Below are 17,509 nucleotides of genomic sequence, written 5' to 3'. Positions count from 1 at the left end.
GGATGCCGGCCCTTCAGAAAAAGGGGGTGTAGCCGCGCGTGCACCCTTCGGGCACTCACAGAAGGCCTGTGTGTGGCCTGCAAGAAGGAAGAGGTTGCGGCAGGCCCCAGGGCAGGAACAGGATGCCTGAGACCATTGGACAGGTGAGGAGAATGGCGCCCCCACTGAGGCATGGTAGCGGAGACATGCGGGGGTGCCGCACAGGGACCAGGCGTTACATCATGAGAGCCCTGGAGACAATCAGCATTGGCTTCTCTCTCCCCACCTTTAGACGAATTGAAAATTAAAAGGAACGCAGAGTTGCGGCTGTTCTCTCACTTCCTATTGATGCCTGATCTGTCTGAAGGCAGGGAGAGGGAAGCCGGCAGTGATTGGGCTCAGGGATCACATGACATAACAACCTCACATGAGTCCTGGGAGAGCGAGTGCCGATACTGCTGGATCGGAGATGGCATAGATGGCGATTATAAGCTTTTTACTTTTAACAGGGATTAAAGGAGAATGAGAAGGGGTTGTCCATGTAGTGGACATCCGCTTTAAACATACTGCCAGAGCCACAATGAAATAGTTTAGATCAGAGCATATTCATGTGTGTGAACGGCCCAGTCACAGTCCAAACCTGAATCTCATTGAGAATCTGTGACAAGACTTGAAATGTATTGTTCACAGTCCCTCTCCAACCAATCTCACTGAGCTACAGCTTTTTTGCATTGAAGAGTGGGCACAATTTCAGGTCCTAGATGTGCAAAGCTGGTAGAGACGTATCCCAAAACCAGTAATTACAGTGAAAAGTGGTCCAACAAAATATTGACTCTGGGGGGATCAATACAAATCCAGGTCACAATTTTCAGGTTCTTTTTTTAAAAAAAAAAATATTTAAAGTACCATGTATCATTTCCTTTACACTTCACAAATACTAAGTTTATGGGTGTAACATGAAAAAATGTAGAAAAGTTCACGGACTATGAATACTTTTTCAAAGCACTTTAAATGTCTGACACTATTCCACTTCTTCTATACAGAAAATAAAAAACTAATAATATTATATCGTCCTTGAAGTCCAGGTTTCCAAGTGTTAAAATGCTTTCAATGTGTAAATAATAAAGTCTACACACTGTCACCAAAGTGTTTTCAGATATTACTAAGTAACGATTGTAATATAGCATAAAGGGACAATTTATAATAATGTATTTTTTACTGTAAAAAGGTTTGTTTTTTTTAAACATTTATTTTCTATAACCCTTCTGTGAGACTTTAGCTTGTGACAATTTGATTTCTTCTATCATACATCCCAATTCTGTGTGTCACATACTGACAGACTATTTTATCTAAGCCTGGGGTTCAGCTAAATCTACATGCATGTTTCGAGCTGATGTATGCAACTAGGTCCGGACTAGGACCTTTCCGCCACAGTTTTTAACAGTGTGGGCTTACTAAAGATGTGGATATCCTTAGAAGTAATGTGGACCCAAGAATCCCACTGTCAGACCAGCCCATCTGGACAATCAATGCCTGTCTGCAGCAGTGTATTATAGCTTTCAGAGTACTTTGATAATGTGCAATAAAAGGTAATATTGTGGTACCGTGTTAGCCAGAAAAATCTATTGAAATACTTTGTCCCAAGAATGACAAAAGTATTTTTGGAGTGATACCTTTATAGGCTAATTAGAAAAATTATATTTGCAAGTTTTCAGAGCATCAAGGCTCCTTCTTCAGGCTGAAGAAGGAGCCTTGATGCTCTGAAAGCTTGCTAAAATAATGTTTCTGGTTAGCCTATAAAGGTATCACTTCAAAAATACTTTTGCCATTCTTGGGACATAGTATTTCAAAAGAGTACTTTTAAGTAATTTATTTGAGTAGTGTGTACTTAGTTTCGAATCATTAAGCAATACAGATATATAGTATCTTAAGGAACCTTTTTGCTCATGTCTGGTAAAAGGCTTGAATTTTACTTCATTGTTATTTTATAAGCTATGTCGAGATACAGGAAACCTCATTATTACCGGCACTGTGGACGGTGATGGCGTAGATTGCCTTCCATAGATGTCACATTCACTTTGCAGATAGAGCTGATGAATAGGTGCAGCGCACAAAATGCCCATCTGACACTTACAACCTCTATAATAGGATTGTCCTATGGCTGATTTCATTCTCTAGGTAGACACCGTCATCAACAGACACTTTCCATGAATCTGCTGCCTTGAAATTGCTCAAAACCTTCCCCAAATAGATGTTCCATGTTATACAGGAGAATTGTCTCCTTGGTTGCTAATAGACCAACACCCAAGATGAAGAAATGCCAGCTCATCAATTCGGAATGTGTGATACACAGTTGTTTCATTAAAGGGGTTACCCACTACTTGGTCGACCCCTTATTAAATGCAGTAACGCCCCATAAATAAATAAAAATCCTTGTACTATAATTCCAATCCAGGCCATTCCTGTTGCTCCGTTGACATTGTTGCGTGAGTGCTGCAGCCAATAACTGGATATTCATGTGCTGCAGTGTTCACACCTACCTGAAACATCAGAGTTTTGTATGATGAAAGTGTGAGCACTGCAGACCCTTAGCGGCCGCTGATAGTTTGCAGTTCTCAATGTCATGCCAGTGCCGGTTGTGCTGGGATGGAACTGAGGAGGTGAGTAGTTCTTTGTTTCCCATTGCAATTAAAAAAGCTTAGTGTAGGTAATATAATTATTTGCTATGTTTGTGCATTAATGTTAGTTTTTTTTTAAATTTCATGACTATAACAATTTTACACAAAGTCTGTAAATATATCAGAAAACTATGTCATGTTAGGGGTAACAAGAGGCTATGGTCATTGTTATTCTTCCCTTGACCTGGAGACATTCTGTTACTGCAGTCTCTTGCATTGCTATGGTGGTAATGAGCATTCAAGTACATTTGTTTTACTCACTTATATAGCACTATTAATTCCACAGGGCTTTACAGATGTGACCATCACTGTCCACATTGGGGCTCACAATCTAAACTTCCTATCGTATGTCTTTAGTGTGTGGGAGAAAGCCGGAGAACCCAGAGATAGCCCACACAAAACTTGAGAACATTCAAGCTCCTTGCATATGATGTTCTTTGTAGGATTTGAACCCAGGACCCTAGCGCTGGAAGACTGCAGTGCTATCCACTGAGCCAGTTTGTCAGGAGTTGGCCGTGGTGAATTGTTGCTGGATAGGTGCCACTTATCGAATCTAGAATGGCACTGTGAATGAACCGAACTGAAGATAAAGGAAGTTAAATAAATTTGTTCCCCTCTGTGAGGTTTTAAAGCCTATGGGGATTTGTGCCTGTTATCCAAATAAATCCAGTCCAAGGTAGCACTGGGACTTGGCTGAGCCACAGGCATTTGAATCTCCATACCTTCCCTTATCATCCAATAACTATTGCAGCATGGAGAAGGCCATTCAGTGTAATGAATACATATTGTGAAACTGTTTTATAGTCCCCCAGGATAGAAAGTAGCAGGGGTCTGCAGCGCACCCTCCAATTCCTTTAGTCATTATCTGACCCTAGGTCCATGGCTCGTTTATCTCCCTAGTTTTACTATCGCTGGGGCTTCTGTATATTTTTCCATTTGGAATATTTAGTACTATTTCAGATAGAATATTATTTTCTTTTGATCTTAAATGATTTTTTCTTCGCTTTTTTAGGTTGATGTCATCGTAGCATTAGGTGGACTTGGGGGTCGTTTTGACCAGATTATGGCTTCAGTGGAGACGCTCTATCATGCTGTCAAAATCTCCTCCATCCCAGTAATAGTAATTCAAGAATCATCTCTTATCTATCTTCTGCAGCCTGTAAGTACCACACTGGCGCTTGCCTCACATTCATTGTCATAGATATTTTTGTCATATTGTGGGATTTTAATGATTTTTCTATGACATTTGTGTTTATGGGTCCATGAAGTGCAATTCACTTTTTGTATGGTTCTATACACAAATAAACTAGGAGCTGAAAATACTGTGAAAAGATATTTTAAAATAGTTATAATTTTACCAGTATGACATGTTTAGCACTTTTGTGGTAAAATACCGTACTGTTTAAGGTGTAGTAACTTTATATTAATATATCAATTACTTTAATAGATTGTTGCACCATGAACTTATTCATTCTATAATTGAGCTATGTAACTTTTTAATATACTTTATATTATCATGTTTTATTATTTTCATAAGATCTGCTTATTTAAATAAGTGGAATCCTGCACATTGTGGTCATCCCTAGGCTGAGAAGTCACACAAGCTGACCGTTTCTCAGTGCAAGTTTATTAAGATTTATCAATTGATCTTTGAAATCAATATAGCGTCAGACGAATTTTTCACTTGTCCTGGGGTCTCATAACTTATAGGCTATGTGCGCACGTTGCGTATTTGCATGCAGTTACACTGCGATCTGCACCGCAGCGTAACTGCATGCGTCCTGCGTCCCCAGCATAATCTATGAAGATTATGCAGGAGACGTGCGCACGTGGCGTATTAGAGCGCAGCGCTTCGGCTGCTGCCCGTAGCGCGCGTTCTAAGAAGTGACATGTCACTTAGGCTATGTGCGCATGTAGTGTTTGTTCCTGCAGAAATTTCTGGAGAGTTTGAACAGCACACGTGCACTTAAAATTGCTGCAGAAAAAGTCCGTAGTGAAAAAAAAAAGCCGATTTCATGTGCTCTAAGTGCAGCCCCTCCCATAGACAGAGTGGGCGCTGCATGCAGAGCGCAGGAAAGAAGTGACATGTCACTTCTTAGAACGCGCGCTTCGGGCAGCAGCCGAAGCGCTGCACTCTAATACGCCACGTGCGCATGACTCCTGCATAATCCTCATAGATTATGCTGGGGATGCAGGACGCATGCAGTTACGCTGCGGTGCAGATCGCAGCGTAACTGCATGCAAATACGCAACGTGTACACATAGCTTTATTCCGTGCGCTCTGTATGCATCCCCCGCTCTGTCTATGGGAAGGGCTGCACTTAGAGCGCATGGAATCGGCTTTTTTTTTCATTATGGATTCTTTCTGCAGCGATTTGAAGCGCACGTGTGCTGTTCAAATCGCTGTAGAAATTTCTGCAGGGACAGAACGCTACGTGTGCACATAGCCATAAATACGGGTTGTAGGATGGGTTTTCAGGCTTTGAATGAATGATGCTTTTTTTTCTTCCTTTCTAAAAATGGACACATAACTGACCCCAGACAGACCCCATAAAAATCAATGGGGCCGTTCTATTTCCTTTGCATCAGTTATACAGTGTATCAGTTTAAAGCGGTTTTCCATTCTCAGAAAAGTGAGCCACAAATGCTCAAAAATGCCTAAAATATGAAACAGAGCAGGTCCTCAACCTCCCTGGGTCCCCCTCTGTTTCTAGCGGTTCAGCGTTAGTAACTAGGGATGATCGAATACCTCAAATATTCGGCTTCGCGAATATTTGCCGAATAGGTCGCTGCTATTCGACTATTCGCGAATACTCGAAGCGCAATGTAAGTCTATGGGAAACCCGAATTACAACTATTCAGAACTATTCGGGCTTCCCATAGACTTACATTGCGCATCGAATATTCACATTGCGCCGACCTATTTGTTGGATATTCGCGAAGCTGAATATTTGAGGTATTCGATCATCCCTATTAGTAACGTCACTTCTACAGCGCGATACATTGCTGTAGCCAATCTCTGAGCTGTTATGGTAGAAGCCAAAGTAAAATTGTGGCAGGAATCCAAAAAGGCTATTCCTTATCTGTGTGAGATATAGATTGTAACAATCTGAAGAGCTCAAATATTAATACACCTAAAGATTTCAATTCAACAGCGTACATCCATAGTCTGGATTATACCTTGGGAGAAGTCACCCATGTCTGCAAGTGCAAAAATACATTTCTAGCCACCCTTTTCAATTCTAAAATAAAACCCAACATTTTTTTCTGACAGTCTCCCACCCCTTCCAATTTTTAACCCTGCAATAATATTTCAAAATTAATCGAAATCCTGCTCAATTGGAGCCACCATTTTCAATTTAGCCCCTTTAGGGCTGGTTCACACTAAGCGACAGCGACAACGAGGTCGCTGTTACGTCACCATTTTCTGTGACGTAACAGCGACCTTGTAAGTCGCTGTTATGATCGCTGCTTAGCTGTCAAACACAGCAGCCGAAGCAGCGATCATAACCGCGAGAGCAGGGAGCCGCGCACACTGCTTAGCGCTGGCTCCTTGCTCTCCTAGCTACAGTACACATCGGGTTAATTAACCCGATGTGTACTGCAGCTACATGTGCAGAGAGCAGGGAGCCGCGCACACTGCTTAGCGCTGGCTCCTTGCTCTCCTAGCTACAGTACACATCGGGTTAATTAACCCGATGTGTACTGCAGCTACATGTGCAGAGAGCCGGAGCCGGCAGCACAGGCAGATTGAGAGCTGCGGAGGCTGGTAACTAAGGTAAATATCGGGTAACCACCTTGGTTACCCGATGTTTACCCTGGTTACAGCTTACCGCAGGCTGCCAGATGCCGGCTCCTGCTCCCTGCTCGCTTCATTTCGTCGCTCTCTCGCTGTCACACACAGCGATCTGTGTGTCACAGCGGGAGAGCGCCTTTGAAGAAAACGAACCAGTGCTGTGTGTATCGAGCAGCGATCTCGCAGCACTGGCCAGATCGCTGCTCAGTGTCACACACAGCGAGATCGCTAATGAGGTCACTGTTGCGTCACCAAAACCGTGCCGTAGCAGCGATTTCGGTAGCGATCTCGCTATGTGTGAAGCACCCCTTAGCATCTTCTATCACACGTTGCATGGACCCAGCTTCAAACAAGAAGTTTGTTCTATCTCAGTGGGAAAATAGATAGGATTCTTTGTAAAAAAATAAATAAATAAACAATGATTCTGATCTCCTGGGAAGTCAGTCTCACTGGAAATGGTATCTTTACAGTCTAAACCTGAACATAGGGATTCCTTGGTTCCAGTATCGAGTTCTATCCGTTACCACAGATGCAAGCATTTGGGGATCAAGAGGGGAATGAAAAGGCATCTGCTTCTGACAAACTAATTTTTACTGCAGCAACAAGGGAGAGAGTTCATCTTTTTACAAAACATTGAAAATTGGATGCTTTGGCTTTTGAAAATATAGCTCTTGTCACAAAAGTCTATAATGCCATTCCCTTCCCTAATTATTGTTCCTTGGTAGCATTCAGGTCTTGGAGACAACGGAGTAAATAAGGAATAAGGCCACATGCAAACGTTAAGTATTTGCTGAGTTTTTTACCTCAGTATTCTTAAGTTAAACCAGGAGTGGAACAATCTGAGGAAAAGTATAATATAAACACGAGCACCACTTCTGTATTTATCACCCACTCCTGGTTTTGGCTACAAATACTGAGGTAAAAACTGAACAAATACTCAATGTGTGCACGTGACCCCAAACGAAGCATTTATTGGAAGTCTCCGTGACAGCACAAAAGCATTCCCTCACATTTAAGTTTTGTTATTTTTATAATATGGCCTGAGAGAAATTATAGGCCTTCTTGCTACGTTTTGTAATGTTTTATTAAACTGACACTGAACATATCCTAGTGGGGGATGGGTGGGAGGCCTTTAACCTCTTTTTGTTCTTCCCTGACCACCTATCCATCGAAAGAAACATTGGTTGTGCTGGCATGGAGACTTTTAACAAACTGGAAATTTGTGAGATTAGTTCTTCATTTTCAACTTCTGATGACTTTAGAATTGAAGCCATCATGCCTACCTAGGGCACACTTGAACAGAAAATTATCACAGACTTCAGTTTGGTGTTGTCTTTGTTTATTACAGGGGAGGAGCTAAAGTCATATGCCTTACAAAAGTAGAGAGGTGCATGCTCCTTCCACTCCTCCTCACCCCTGCGCCTTTCTTCCATCCTATTTAGGGTACATCACAACTTTGGCATCTATGCAGTTAGTGTGCACTACTACTAACTGCTCACCTTTACTGCTTATGCGCTGATGACCTTCTCAATAAAGTTTCTTCAAAAGTAAAGGACAAAAATACTTAAAGAAGCTCTCTCATGAAGATTTTTTTTTTTACTGAATCTGTGTATTTGTTCCTGTAGTGTGTGCGCTAATCTCACCTACAGCCAATGTTTTCAATATCCAGCACTGTTCTGCTCCTTTTGTCAGTGACGTCACCACTCTTCTGACTATCGGGCTCCCTCTGTGTATGAGCTGGAAGTCTCTTTTATAATGTTACAATGTACAGAAATTTCTTTACAATGTACAATCTACAGAAATTTCTTGTGACGCTCTATGGACCAAGACTATGTGCACATGTGGTGTTTTTTTTGTTTTTCCTTGTTTATTTTAATCACTAAAAGCACATAAAAAGCATCCCAGCAAAGTCTATGAGAATCATGACTTGCTGTGCACACGTGGCTTCTGTTTTCTTGCAGATTTTGTTGCTGAAAAAAGAAGCAGCATATCAATTGTTTCTGCGTTTTTCTCTGTGTTTCTATAATCCCCTGCAATGCTTTATCACTACAGGGAATTATAGGGCAGCACTTTGCCTCACACACCGTACATACAGCATGGTGTGTGAGGCTCTCCATAGCTAAGTAACCCGTGGTCGTCATGGAGACTATGCAGTGATCAGGGCCCTGTGATCGCATTACAGGAACCGAGTCGCCAGGGAGAGGTCGATCCTTCTCCCTGCCTACTGAATGCTCTGATTTCAGCATTCAGGGGCTTAAAAAGCCAGAAGTGGCATGGGCACTGCTCCGGGCACTGAGAGTTGGGTCCCAGGCTGTAACATCAGCTGGAGACTCGGCGGCGATTGCGTGGGTACAGTGCCTGAACCCCACGATCGCCACGAGTAAATAAAGCAGGAAAAACCACAAGTGAACAAGAAGCGCAAACACAATAAATATGTGCGTTTTTTCAGCTGGCTTTTTTCTGACAAAACATGATTTTTTTGTGTGCAGAAACGAAGCACACAAAAAAGCAACGTGGGCACGTAGCTTTACATTGTAAAAACCACTAGTCTGTCAGGTAAAGCGCAGTGTGGCCGGAGAGTTTGAGGAGCATTGACGTCACTGAGAAGAGCTGTGCTGGGCACCAGAGAGGAGCAGCAGTAGATGAGAATATTAATACACTCATACCACATTACCTGCACAAATACACAGATTTACTTAAAACTTCATGAGCTTGCTTCTCTAACTTTACAATTTTGATAATTTCATCTGGAATTTTATTATTGGATACACCTTTTAAAAATCAATATAAATGACAGTATATACCAGTCGATATCGATCTCCAAGGAAGACATACCATTAGTACAAAAAAATGATGCTCTGAACTCTAAATGGTGCATTGCGTTTGTTACTGGCACTACGCCATTTTAGCTATCTAGTCGTAAATTCTGAATTTAGGATAAAATTGCCTCTAAAGTAAGCAGGATTCAAAAAGAGAAATGAAGCATTATGCATTTTTATGATTAGATTTGTATCAGTATTGCTGAATAAGATCATTTCATTTGTGTTTGTTAATTGCAGTAATGCCAAAACATGCAAAGCTTGCATCAAATAGTGTCTGCTATTACTCAGCTTTCATCCGTGAAATATATCTTGAAATGGAAAGTACAGTACCTAGCTTCACAGTTTCAGATCATAAATAATGCAGAACAGATCCTTTTTGAGGTGCTTAATTTATTTCAAGGAAGCTTAGTTTTGTAACTAAACTTTGTGGACATAATATACATAATGCAAATATGGTTTATGTGGGAGCTCAACTAGAATGGGGATTAAACTGCTGGAGGCACAATGATGCATGTAGCTTCGTAAAAGTCTTTTGCCAAAGCATCAAATATCGATCAACATCATAATTTGTTTTTTTTTCTTTCCACTGAAAACATAAAAATATTCATATTTTAATAAGCGTCAACAACAAAGTTTCATAATTACATTTGCTGCGGAGTTACGAGACGGGTAAATGCTCACATTGTTGTTAAACATGTTGTGAAAATGACATGGCTTTTGCTAAGGGGAAGGGGTTGTTCACTTTCAAAGTTAATTTGTCCCTCAGTCCATATTACTTTTAGAAAACAAGCCATGCTGTGCAGCTATCAATCAGTGAGTTCAGCGGTTTTGTCCTGGGCATGTTGTCTATACTGGAATGCCCTACTCACAGCCGCTGACCTCACCGATTGGCTGACGAACTGTCAAGGTGGCGTCAGGGCTGTAGCTATACACTGAGAGTAACAAGATCCACCAGTGTGCCTGAAGAAGGAGAGCACAGCATGGTTTACTTTTTAAAAACAAAATGCAGCAAAAGACAAATTATATTTTAAAGGGAACCTGTCACGAGCAGTTCTGGGTGCATATTTCTAATCCCTGCCAACTGTCTCTGTATCTAGTAACGTAGATAAAGAAATCTTTAGAAAAAGTATTTCTAAAAATCCTTCATTATATGGTAATGAGGCCAGCGACTAGTCTCAACGGCATTAGTTCCCATGGCTAGTTGGCCCACTTAGCATGTAAGCATGCCTCTGTGGGCATGCTAATGAATGCACAGCATCAGAGGCATGGTCACGCTCACCTCTGCTGCCACCGCACCCAATGCTGGATTTTGACTCAGTGCGCATTATTCTCGGACTTCCGGTCATGTGCACTATGAAGTTGGGTGTACCCGGCTTCAAACTGATGTAGTGTGCATTACCAGAAGTGCCAGGAATATTCTGATCATGCGCACTGACCCTATGCCCAGCATTCTGAAGTGGTTGAATGGACACAAATACGTGCATCACTGCCAATGATGACACTGGAATAGCATGTTAACACACCCCTGTGGGCATGCTAACATGCTAAGAGGGCGGAATGAGCGCAGTAACGAACGGCCTTGCGACTAGTCCCTGTGCTCATTAGCATGTCATAAAAGACCTTTAGAAATACTTTTTCTAAAGATCTCTTTATCTATGCTAGTGTATACAGGGACAGTTAGGCATGTATTAGCAATATGCACCCAGAACTGCTCGTGGTTCTGGGTGCATATTGCACCTGACAGGTTCCCTTGAAGGAAACAATCTTTTAAATTAGAGGATAACTCACTAATATGCATGCTGCAAAAAAAAACCCTACACCTCTAAATAGAAAAAAAAATACATTTTAGCAATAGCATGCGTGATTACAGGTGACTGTATTTTCCTGCATAGAATTGTCATTCTGTCATCCATCATAATTTAATGTAAATATGGACATGCTTATAGCTAGACCTGTTATTTTCAATATTTTTGGGAGTTAGAGAACAGAGTACTTGCTCCTAGGACCTGAGATTTTCCAATTAGTAAAATTAAACTTTCCATAAACTCTGAAACATCCCAGAGGTTCCTTAAATAAAATGAGACCTTCTAGACTTCCAAAAAGTTAAGCATATCTCTCACATTCTGCTGAACCTGTCTGAAACCCTCCAGAAAATATCTATTGAAGAGCCAGCAAGCAAAACGTAAAAAAAAAAGCTGGGAATGGGCCTGGAGGGGTGGCTTTGAAAAATGGTTGTGGATATGATAACATTTTTTGGCTAATGCTTTGTCACAAACATAGTCATTTTGGGTGCTTGAGCTTGAAAGTTGACAAGTATCGATAAACCTCAACATATCTGTACATGTCTCATTATCCCACAAATGGTCATGTAACTGATTACTCAGATTTTCTTTTAAGAACTGTCATGATCCAAGACCCGGCCTGGTCATGTCAAGGGTTAACTCCCCTCGACCTCGTTATGGTTTTCAGGAGACAATATATCTGGGTATTGAACCGTCATTCCAGCACTGGTTATAGTTTTGCTCGGCAACCTGTCACTAGCTCTCGTGAGATTCCCTGTTTGATCTGACTCCTAGTTACCTTTCCCTAACTTGTACCCTCCTCCGTTTGTCCGTCTGTCCCAGTCCCTGACTTCCCGCTCCTGTCATTTGTTCACCCATCCGGTTCATCCTCTTCCCGTGTTTGTGTCTCCTCGCCCTCCGGTGTTGCCATCTGTTCTCTATGCCCTACGTGTTCCCCTCTGCATACCTGATCTGCCAGCATCTGACCTCTATTCTGTTTTCTAACCTGATCTTGATCCTCCCTCTGCACTAACGAGACATCCCAGCTTGACCCTGTCTGCTTGACTACTCTATTGCCCCTGGTGGTTCACTTGTGAACTGTCTGCTGAAGTTACTCTGCTGTACTTCAGCCTCCTTCCTGTTGCAGTGCTACTTTGACTCTTCTTCACTACTCTGCTGCCACTTAGTGGGGAATACGCTGTTCTTCCTCTTACCAGCCCTTTGTACAGCGTAACAAGAGCTTTTTGAAGGATATGGCTAGCAGGGAACTGTTATTTTGACTGATTATCGAATCAGTCCAGTGCAAATCAACATAGTCGAATCTTCTTTAAATTCTGGCGAATTCTATGAAATTACAATTTGATTTGCATGTATGACAGAAAAAAAATAGTTCCCTGGCCATTTCATGGATTGGCAACTTTCCACCTGACACCCTGCAGATGGTATTCGTGTCTTGTGAGCATTATCTTACATTCTTGAGTGAGTTTGCTATATTTTGTATATATTCATGTATTTCTTTTTCCTATACCAGGTATAGTTTTCATCTTCACATGTAAATAGCTTGTGCATTACGTAGTCCTCGAAATAGTTTGCATTGTACTCCTCATCAATCCAATTTTCTTTGGAAGGGTTGCATATGCCTCCATCCTTTATGCAAAACAGTTTCTCGCAAGACATAAGGAATACCAAACGGATTTCACTCGTCCAACTTTTTTGGATGAAAATGGGACCAATTTTTTATACGGCAGTGTGAGAGTACCCTTAATTTGAGGGTATTCATATCATAATTGGAGTAATGATTTAGAAATTACAGCTCTTTAACGTGTAGCTGAGATTTTTTCAAGGCACCAAATGTAATTGGACAGTAATCCCAAAGCTTTTTATTGGCCTGCATGGGCTATTCCCTTGTTAATCCATCATCCGTTAAGCAGGTAAAATGTCTAGAGCTGATTCCAGGTGTGGTATTTGCATTTCAAAGCTGTTGCTGTGAACTCACAACATGTGGTCAAAGGAACTGTCAATGGAAGAAAAACATACAAAAAGACAGTTTGCACTCTGATAATGCTAAAGTATGGAAACCATGAATATGTGAACATGGACCTGCATTACTGCTAAGGAAAATCTGAGAAAAATGAGATATTTAGCATATATAAATGGCCATTTGTATATCTGTCATGTTCAGTTATGCACCTGTTCAAACGTCAGGTCGAGGAGTGCAGTCAGTTTTTTTGTCTAATGGAAGAAAAACAGACCATCAGGCTGAGAAAAGAGAAAAAATCAGTCAGAATTTTGTTTTTGAGTCACTGCAATGCTGCAAAAAAATGCAGTAAGGAGTGATCAAAGGATTGTATTTATCCCAAAATGGTATCAACAATAATATCAGCTTGTAATGCAAAAAAAGCCCTCAAACTCTGTCAACAAAAAAATTAAATGGGTTTCAGGAAATGACAACCCAAAGGAAAATTATCTTTTGTGCATTTCTAAACTTTTCATCACTGCTTAAATAAAAAAAAAAAAAAAAAAAAAAAAAAAAAATGCCATTATCATGATTGTGCTGATCTGGAGAATCCAGATTCCATGTCATTTTTACAACACAGTGTACACTGTAAAAAACCATCTGAATAAACTATTGCAGAATTTAATTTTTTGCACTTCTCTTGGAATATTTTTCCCTTTTTTCAGTACATTGAGTTGTAAAATGAATGATGCCGTTCAAAACTACAACTGATCCCACAAAAAACAAGCCCTCATATGATGTTATTTATTTTGTTTTGTTTTTCTAATATTTAAGTATTTAAAAAAGACACATTTTATCTTTGCATACTTTTGATAAAACATTCCATATGTATTATGATCATATTAAAGTAAAGATTGTGGGGAATACACAGACAACAGGTAAAGCAAGACAAATATACATCCGGATAAGGGCATGGTGATACAAGTAATGTTATATGTGTGTGTGTGTGTATATATGTGTTTGTATGTGTGTGTATGTGTATATATGTGTGTGTATATATATATATATATATATATATATATATATATATACACAGTTAGGTCCAGAAATATTTGGACAGTGACACAATTTTCGCGAGTTGGGCTCTGCATGCCACCACATTGGATTTGAAATGAAACCTCTACAACAGAATTCAAGTGCAGATTGTAACGTTTAATTTGAAGGTTTGAACAAAAATATCTGATAGAAATTGTAGGAATTGTACACATTTCTTTACAAACACTCCACATTTTAGGAGGTCAAAAGTAATTGGACAAATAAACCAAACCCAAACAAAATATTTTTATTTTCAATATTTTGTTGCGAATCCTTTGGAGGCAATCACTGCCTTAAGTCTGGAACCCATGGACATCACCAAACGCTGGGTTTCCTCCTTCTTAATGCTTTGCCAGGCCTTTACAGCCGCAGCCTTCAGGTCTTGCTTGTTTGTGGGTCTTTCCGTCTTAAGTCTGGATTTGAGCAAGTGAAATGCATACTCAATTGGGTTAAGATCTGGTGATTGACTTGGCCATTGCAGAATGTTCCACTTTTTTGCACTCATGAACTCCTGGGTAGCTTTGGCTGTATGCTTGGGTCATTGTCCATCTGTACTATGAAGCGCCGTCCGATCAACTTTGCGGCATTTGGCTGAATCTGGGCTGAAGGTATATCCCTGTACACTTCAGAATTCATCCGGCTACTCTTGTCTGCTGTTATGTCATCAATAAACACAAGTGACCCAGTGCCATTGAAAGCCATGCATGCCCATGCCATCACGTTGCCTCCACCATGTTTTACAGAGGATGTGGTGTGCCTTGGATCATGTGCCGTTCCCTTTCTTCTCCAAACTTTTTTCTTCCCATCATTCTGGTACAGGTTGATCTTTGTCTCATCTGTCCATAGAATACTTTTCCAGAACTGAGCTGGCTTCATGAGGTGTTTTTCAGCAAATTTAACTCTGGCCTGTCTATTTTTGGAATTGATGAATGGTTTGCATCTAGATGTGAACCCTTTGTATTTACTTTCATGAAGTCTTCTCTTTACTGTTGACTTAGAGACAGATACACCTACTTCACTGAGAGTGTTCTGGACTTCAGTTGATGTTGTGAGCGGGTTCTTCTTCACCAAAGAAAGTATGCGGCGATCATCCACCACTGTTGTCATCCATGGACGCCCAGGCCTTTTTGAGTTCCCAAGCTCACCAGTCAATTCCTTTTTTCTCAGAATGTACCCGACTGTTGATTTTGCTACTCCAAGCATGTCTGCTATCTCTCTGATGGATTTTTTCCTTTTTTTCAGCCTCAGGATGTTCTGCTTCACCTCAGTTGAGAGTTCCTTAGACCGCATGTTGTCTGGTCACAGCAACAGCTTCCAAATGCAAAACCACAAACCTGTAATCAACCCCAGACCTTTTAACTACTTCATTGATTACAGGTTAACGAGGGAGACGCCTTCAGAGTTAATTGCAGCCCTTAGAGTCCCTTGTCCAATTACTTTTAGTCCCTTGAAAAAGAGGAGGCTATGCATTACAGAGCTATGATTCCTAAACCCTTTCTCCGATTTGGATGTGAAAACTCTCATATTGCAGCTGGGAGTGTGCACTTTCAGCCCATATTATATATATAATTGTATTTCTGAACATGTTTTTGTAAACAGCTAAAATAACAAAACTTGTGTCACTGTCCAAATATTTCTGGCCCTGACTGTATATATATATATATACAGTGCCTACTAGTAGTATTTAACCCCCTGCAGATTTAGCAGGTTTACACATTCGGAATTAACTTGGCATTGTGACATTTGGACTGTAGATCAGCCTGGAAGTGTGAAATGCACTGCAGCAAAAAAGAATGTTATTTCTTTTTTTATTTTTTTTTTTAAATTGTGAAAAGTTTATTCAGAGGGTCATTTATTATTCAACCCCTCAAACCACCAGAATTCTGTTTGGTTCCCCTAAAGTATTAAGAAGTATTTCAGGCACAAAGAACAATGAGATTCACATGTTTGGATTAATTATCTCTTTTTCCAGCCTTTTCTGACTAATTAAGACCCTCCACAAACTTGTGAACAGCCCTCATACTTGGTCAACATGGGAAAGACAAAGGAGCATTCCAAGAAGACAAAGGAACATTCCAAGGCCATCAGAGACAAGATCGTGGAGGGTCACAAGGCTGGCAAGGGGTCAAAAACCCTTTCCAAGGAGTTGGGCCTACCTGTCTCCACTGTTAGGAGCATCATCCGGAAGTGGAAGGCTTATGAGAACTACTGTTAGCCTTCCACGGCCTGGACAGACTTTGAAAGTTTCCACCCGTGCCGAGGCCAGGCTTGTCCGAAGAGTCAAGGCTAACCCAAGGAAAACAAGGAAGGAGCTCCGGGAAGATCTCATGGCAGTGGGGACATTGGTTTCAGTCAATACCATAAGTAACGTACTCCACCGCAATGGTCTCCGTTCCAGACGAGCCCGTAAGGTACCTTTTACTTTCAAAGCATCATGTCAAGGCTCGTCTACAGTTTGCTCATGATCACTTGGAGGACTCTGAGACAGACTGGTTCAAAGTTCTCTGGTCTGATGAGACCAAGATCGAGATCTTTGGTGCCAACCACACACGTGACGTTTGGAGACTGGATGGCACTGCATACGACCCCAAGAATACCATCCCTACAGTCAAGCATGGTGGTGGCAGCATCATGCTGTGGTGCTGTTTCTCAGCCAAGGGGCCTGGCCATCTGGTCCGCATCCATGGGAATATGGATAGCACGGCCTACCTGGAGATTTTGGCCAAGAACCTACGCTCCTCCATCAAGGATCTTAAGATGGGTCGTCATTTCATCTTCCAACAAGACAACGACCCAAAGCACACAGCCAAAAAAACCAAGGCCTGGTTCAAGAGGGAAAAAAATCAAGGTGTTGCAGTGGCCTAGTCAGTCTCCTGATCTTAACCCAATTGAAAACTTGTGAAGGAGCTCAAGATTAAAGTCCACATGAGACACCCAAAGAACCTAGATAACTTGGAGAAGATCTGCATGGAGGAGTGGGCCAAGATAACTCCAGAGACCTGTGCCGGCCTGATCAGGTCTTATAAAAGACGATTATTAGCTGTAATTGCAAACAAGGGTTATTCCACAAAATATTAAACCTAGGGGTTGAATAATAATTGACCCACACTTTTATGTTGAAAATTTATTAAAATTTAACTGAGCAACATAACTTGTTGGTTTGTAAGATTTATGCATCTGTTAATAAATCCTGCTCTTGTTTGAAGTCTGCAGGCTCTAACTTATTTGCATCTTATCAAACCTGCTAAATCTGCAGGGGGTTGAATACTACTTGTAGGCACTGTGTGTATATATATATATACCAATAGCTTGGACACACCTCATTCAGTTTTCTTCATTTTCGTGACTCTGAAAATTGTAGATTCACATTGAAAGCATCAAAACTATGAATTAACAAATGT

The 17,509-nt window shown here is 41.0% G+C and overlaps 1 protein-coding gene across 2 annotated transcripts in view; it reads left to right on the top strand.

The window, feature by feature from the left end:
* TPK1 (thiamin pyrophosphokinase 1) overlaps positions 1 to 17,509 on the top strand; it is a 754,585-nt gene that overhangs the window by 415,578 nt on the left and 321,498 nt on the right. For both annotated transcript variants that reach the window (XM_075316612.1, XM_075316611.1), the window contains exon 7: positions 3,670 to 3,816. In XM_075316612.1, coding sequence (XP_075172727.1) covers positions 3,670 to 3,816 — 147 coding nt within the window. The remainder of the gene's footprint in view (positions 1 to 3,669; positions 3,817 to 17,509) is intronic.

This window comes from Anomaloglossus baeobatrachus, chromosome 6 (genome assembly GCF_048569485.1).
Source record: "Anomaloglossus baeobatrachus isolate aAnoBae1 chromosome 6, aAnoBae1.hap1, whole genome shotgun sequence".
In the NCBI taxonomy this organism is placed as follows: Eukaryota; Metazoa; Chordata; class Amphibia; order Anura; family Aromobatidae; genus Anomaloglossus; species Anomaloglossus baeobatrachus.
Note: the sequence above shows the minus strand (reverse complement) of the source record. Positions and strands in the feature narration are given on the sequence as shown.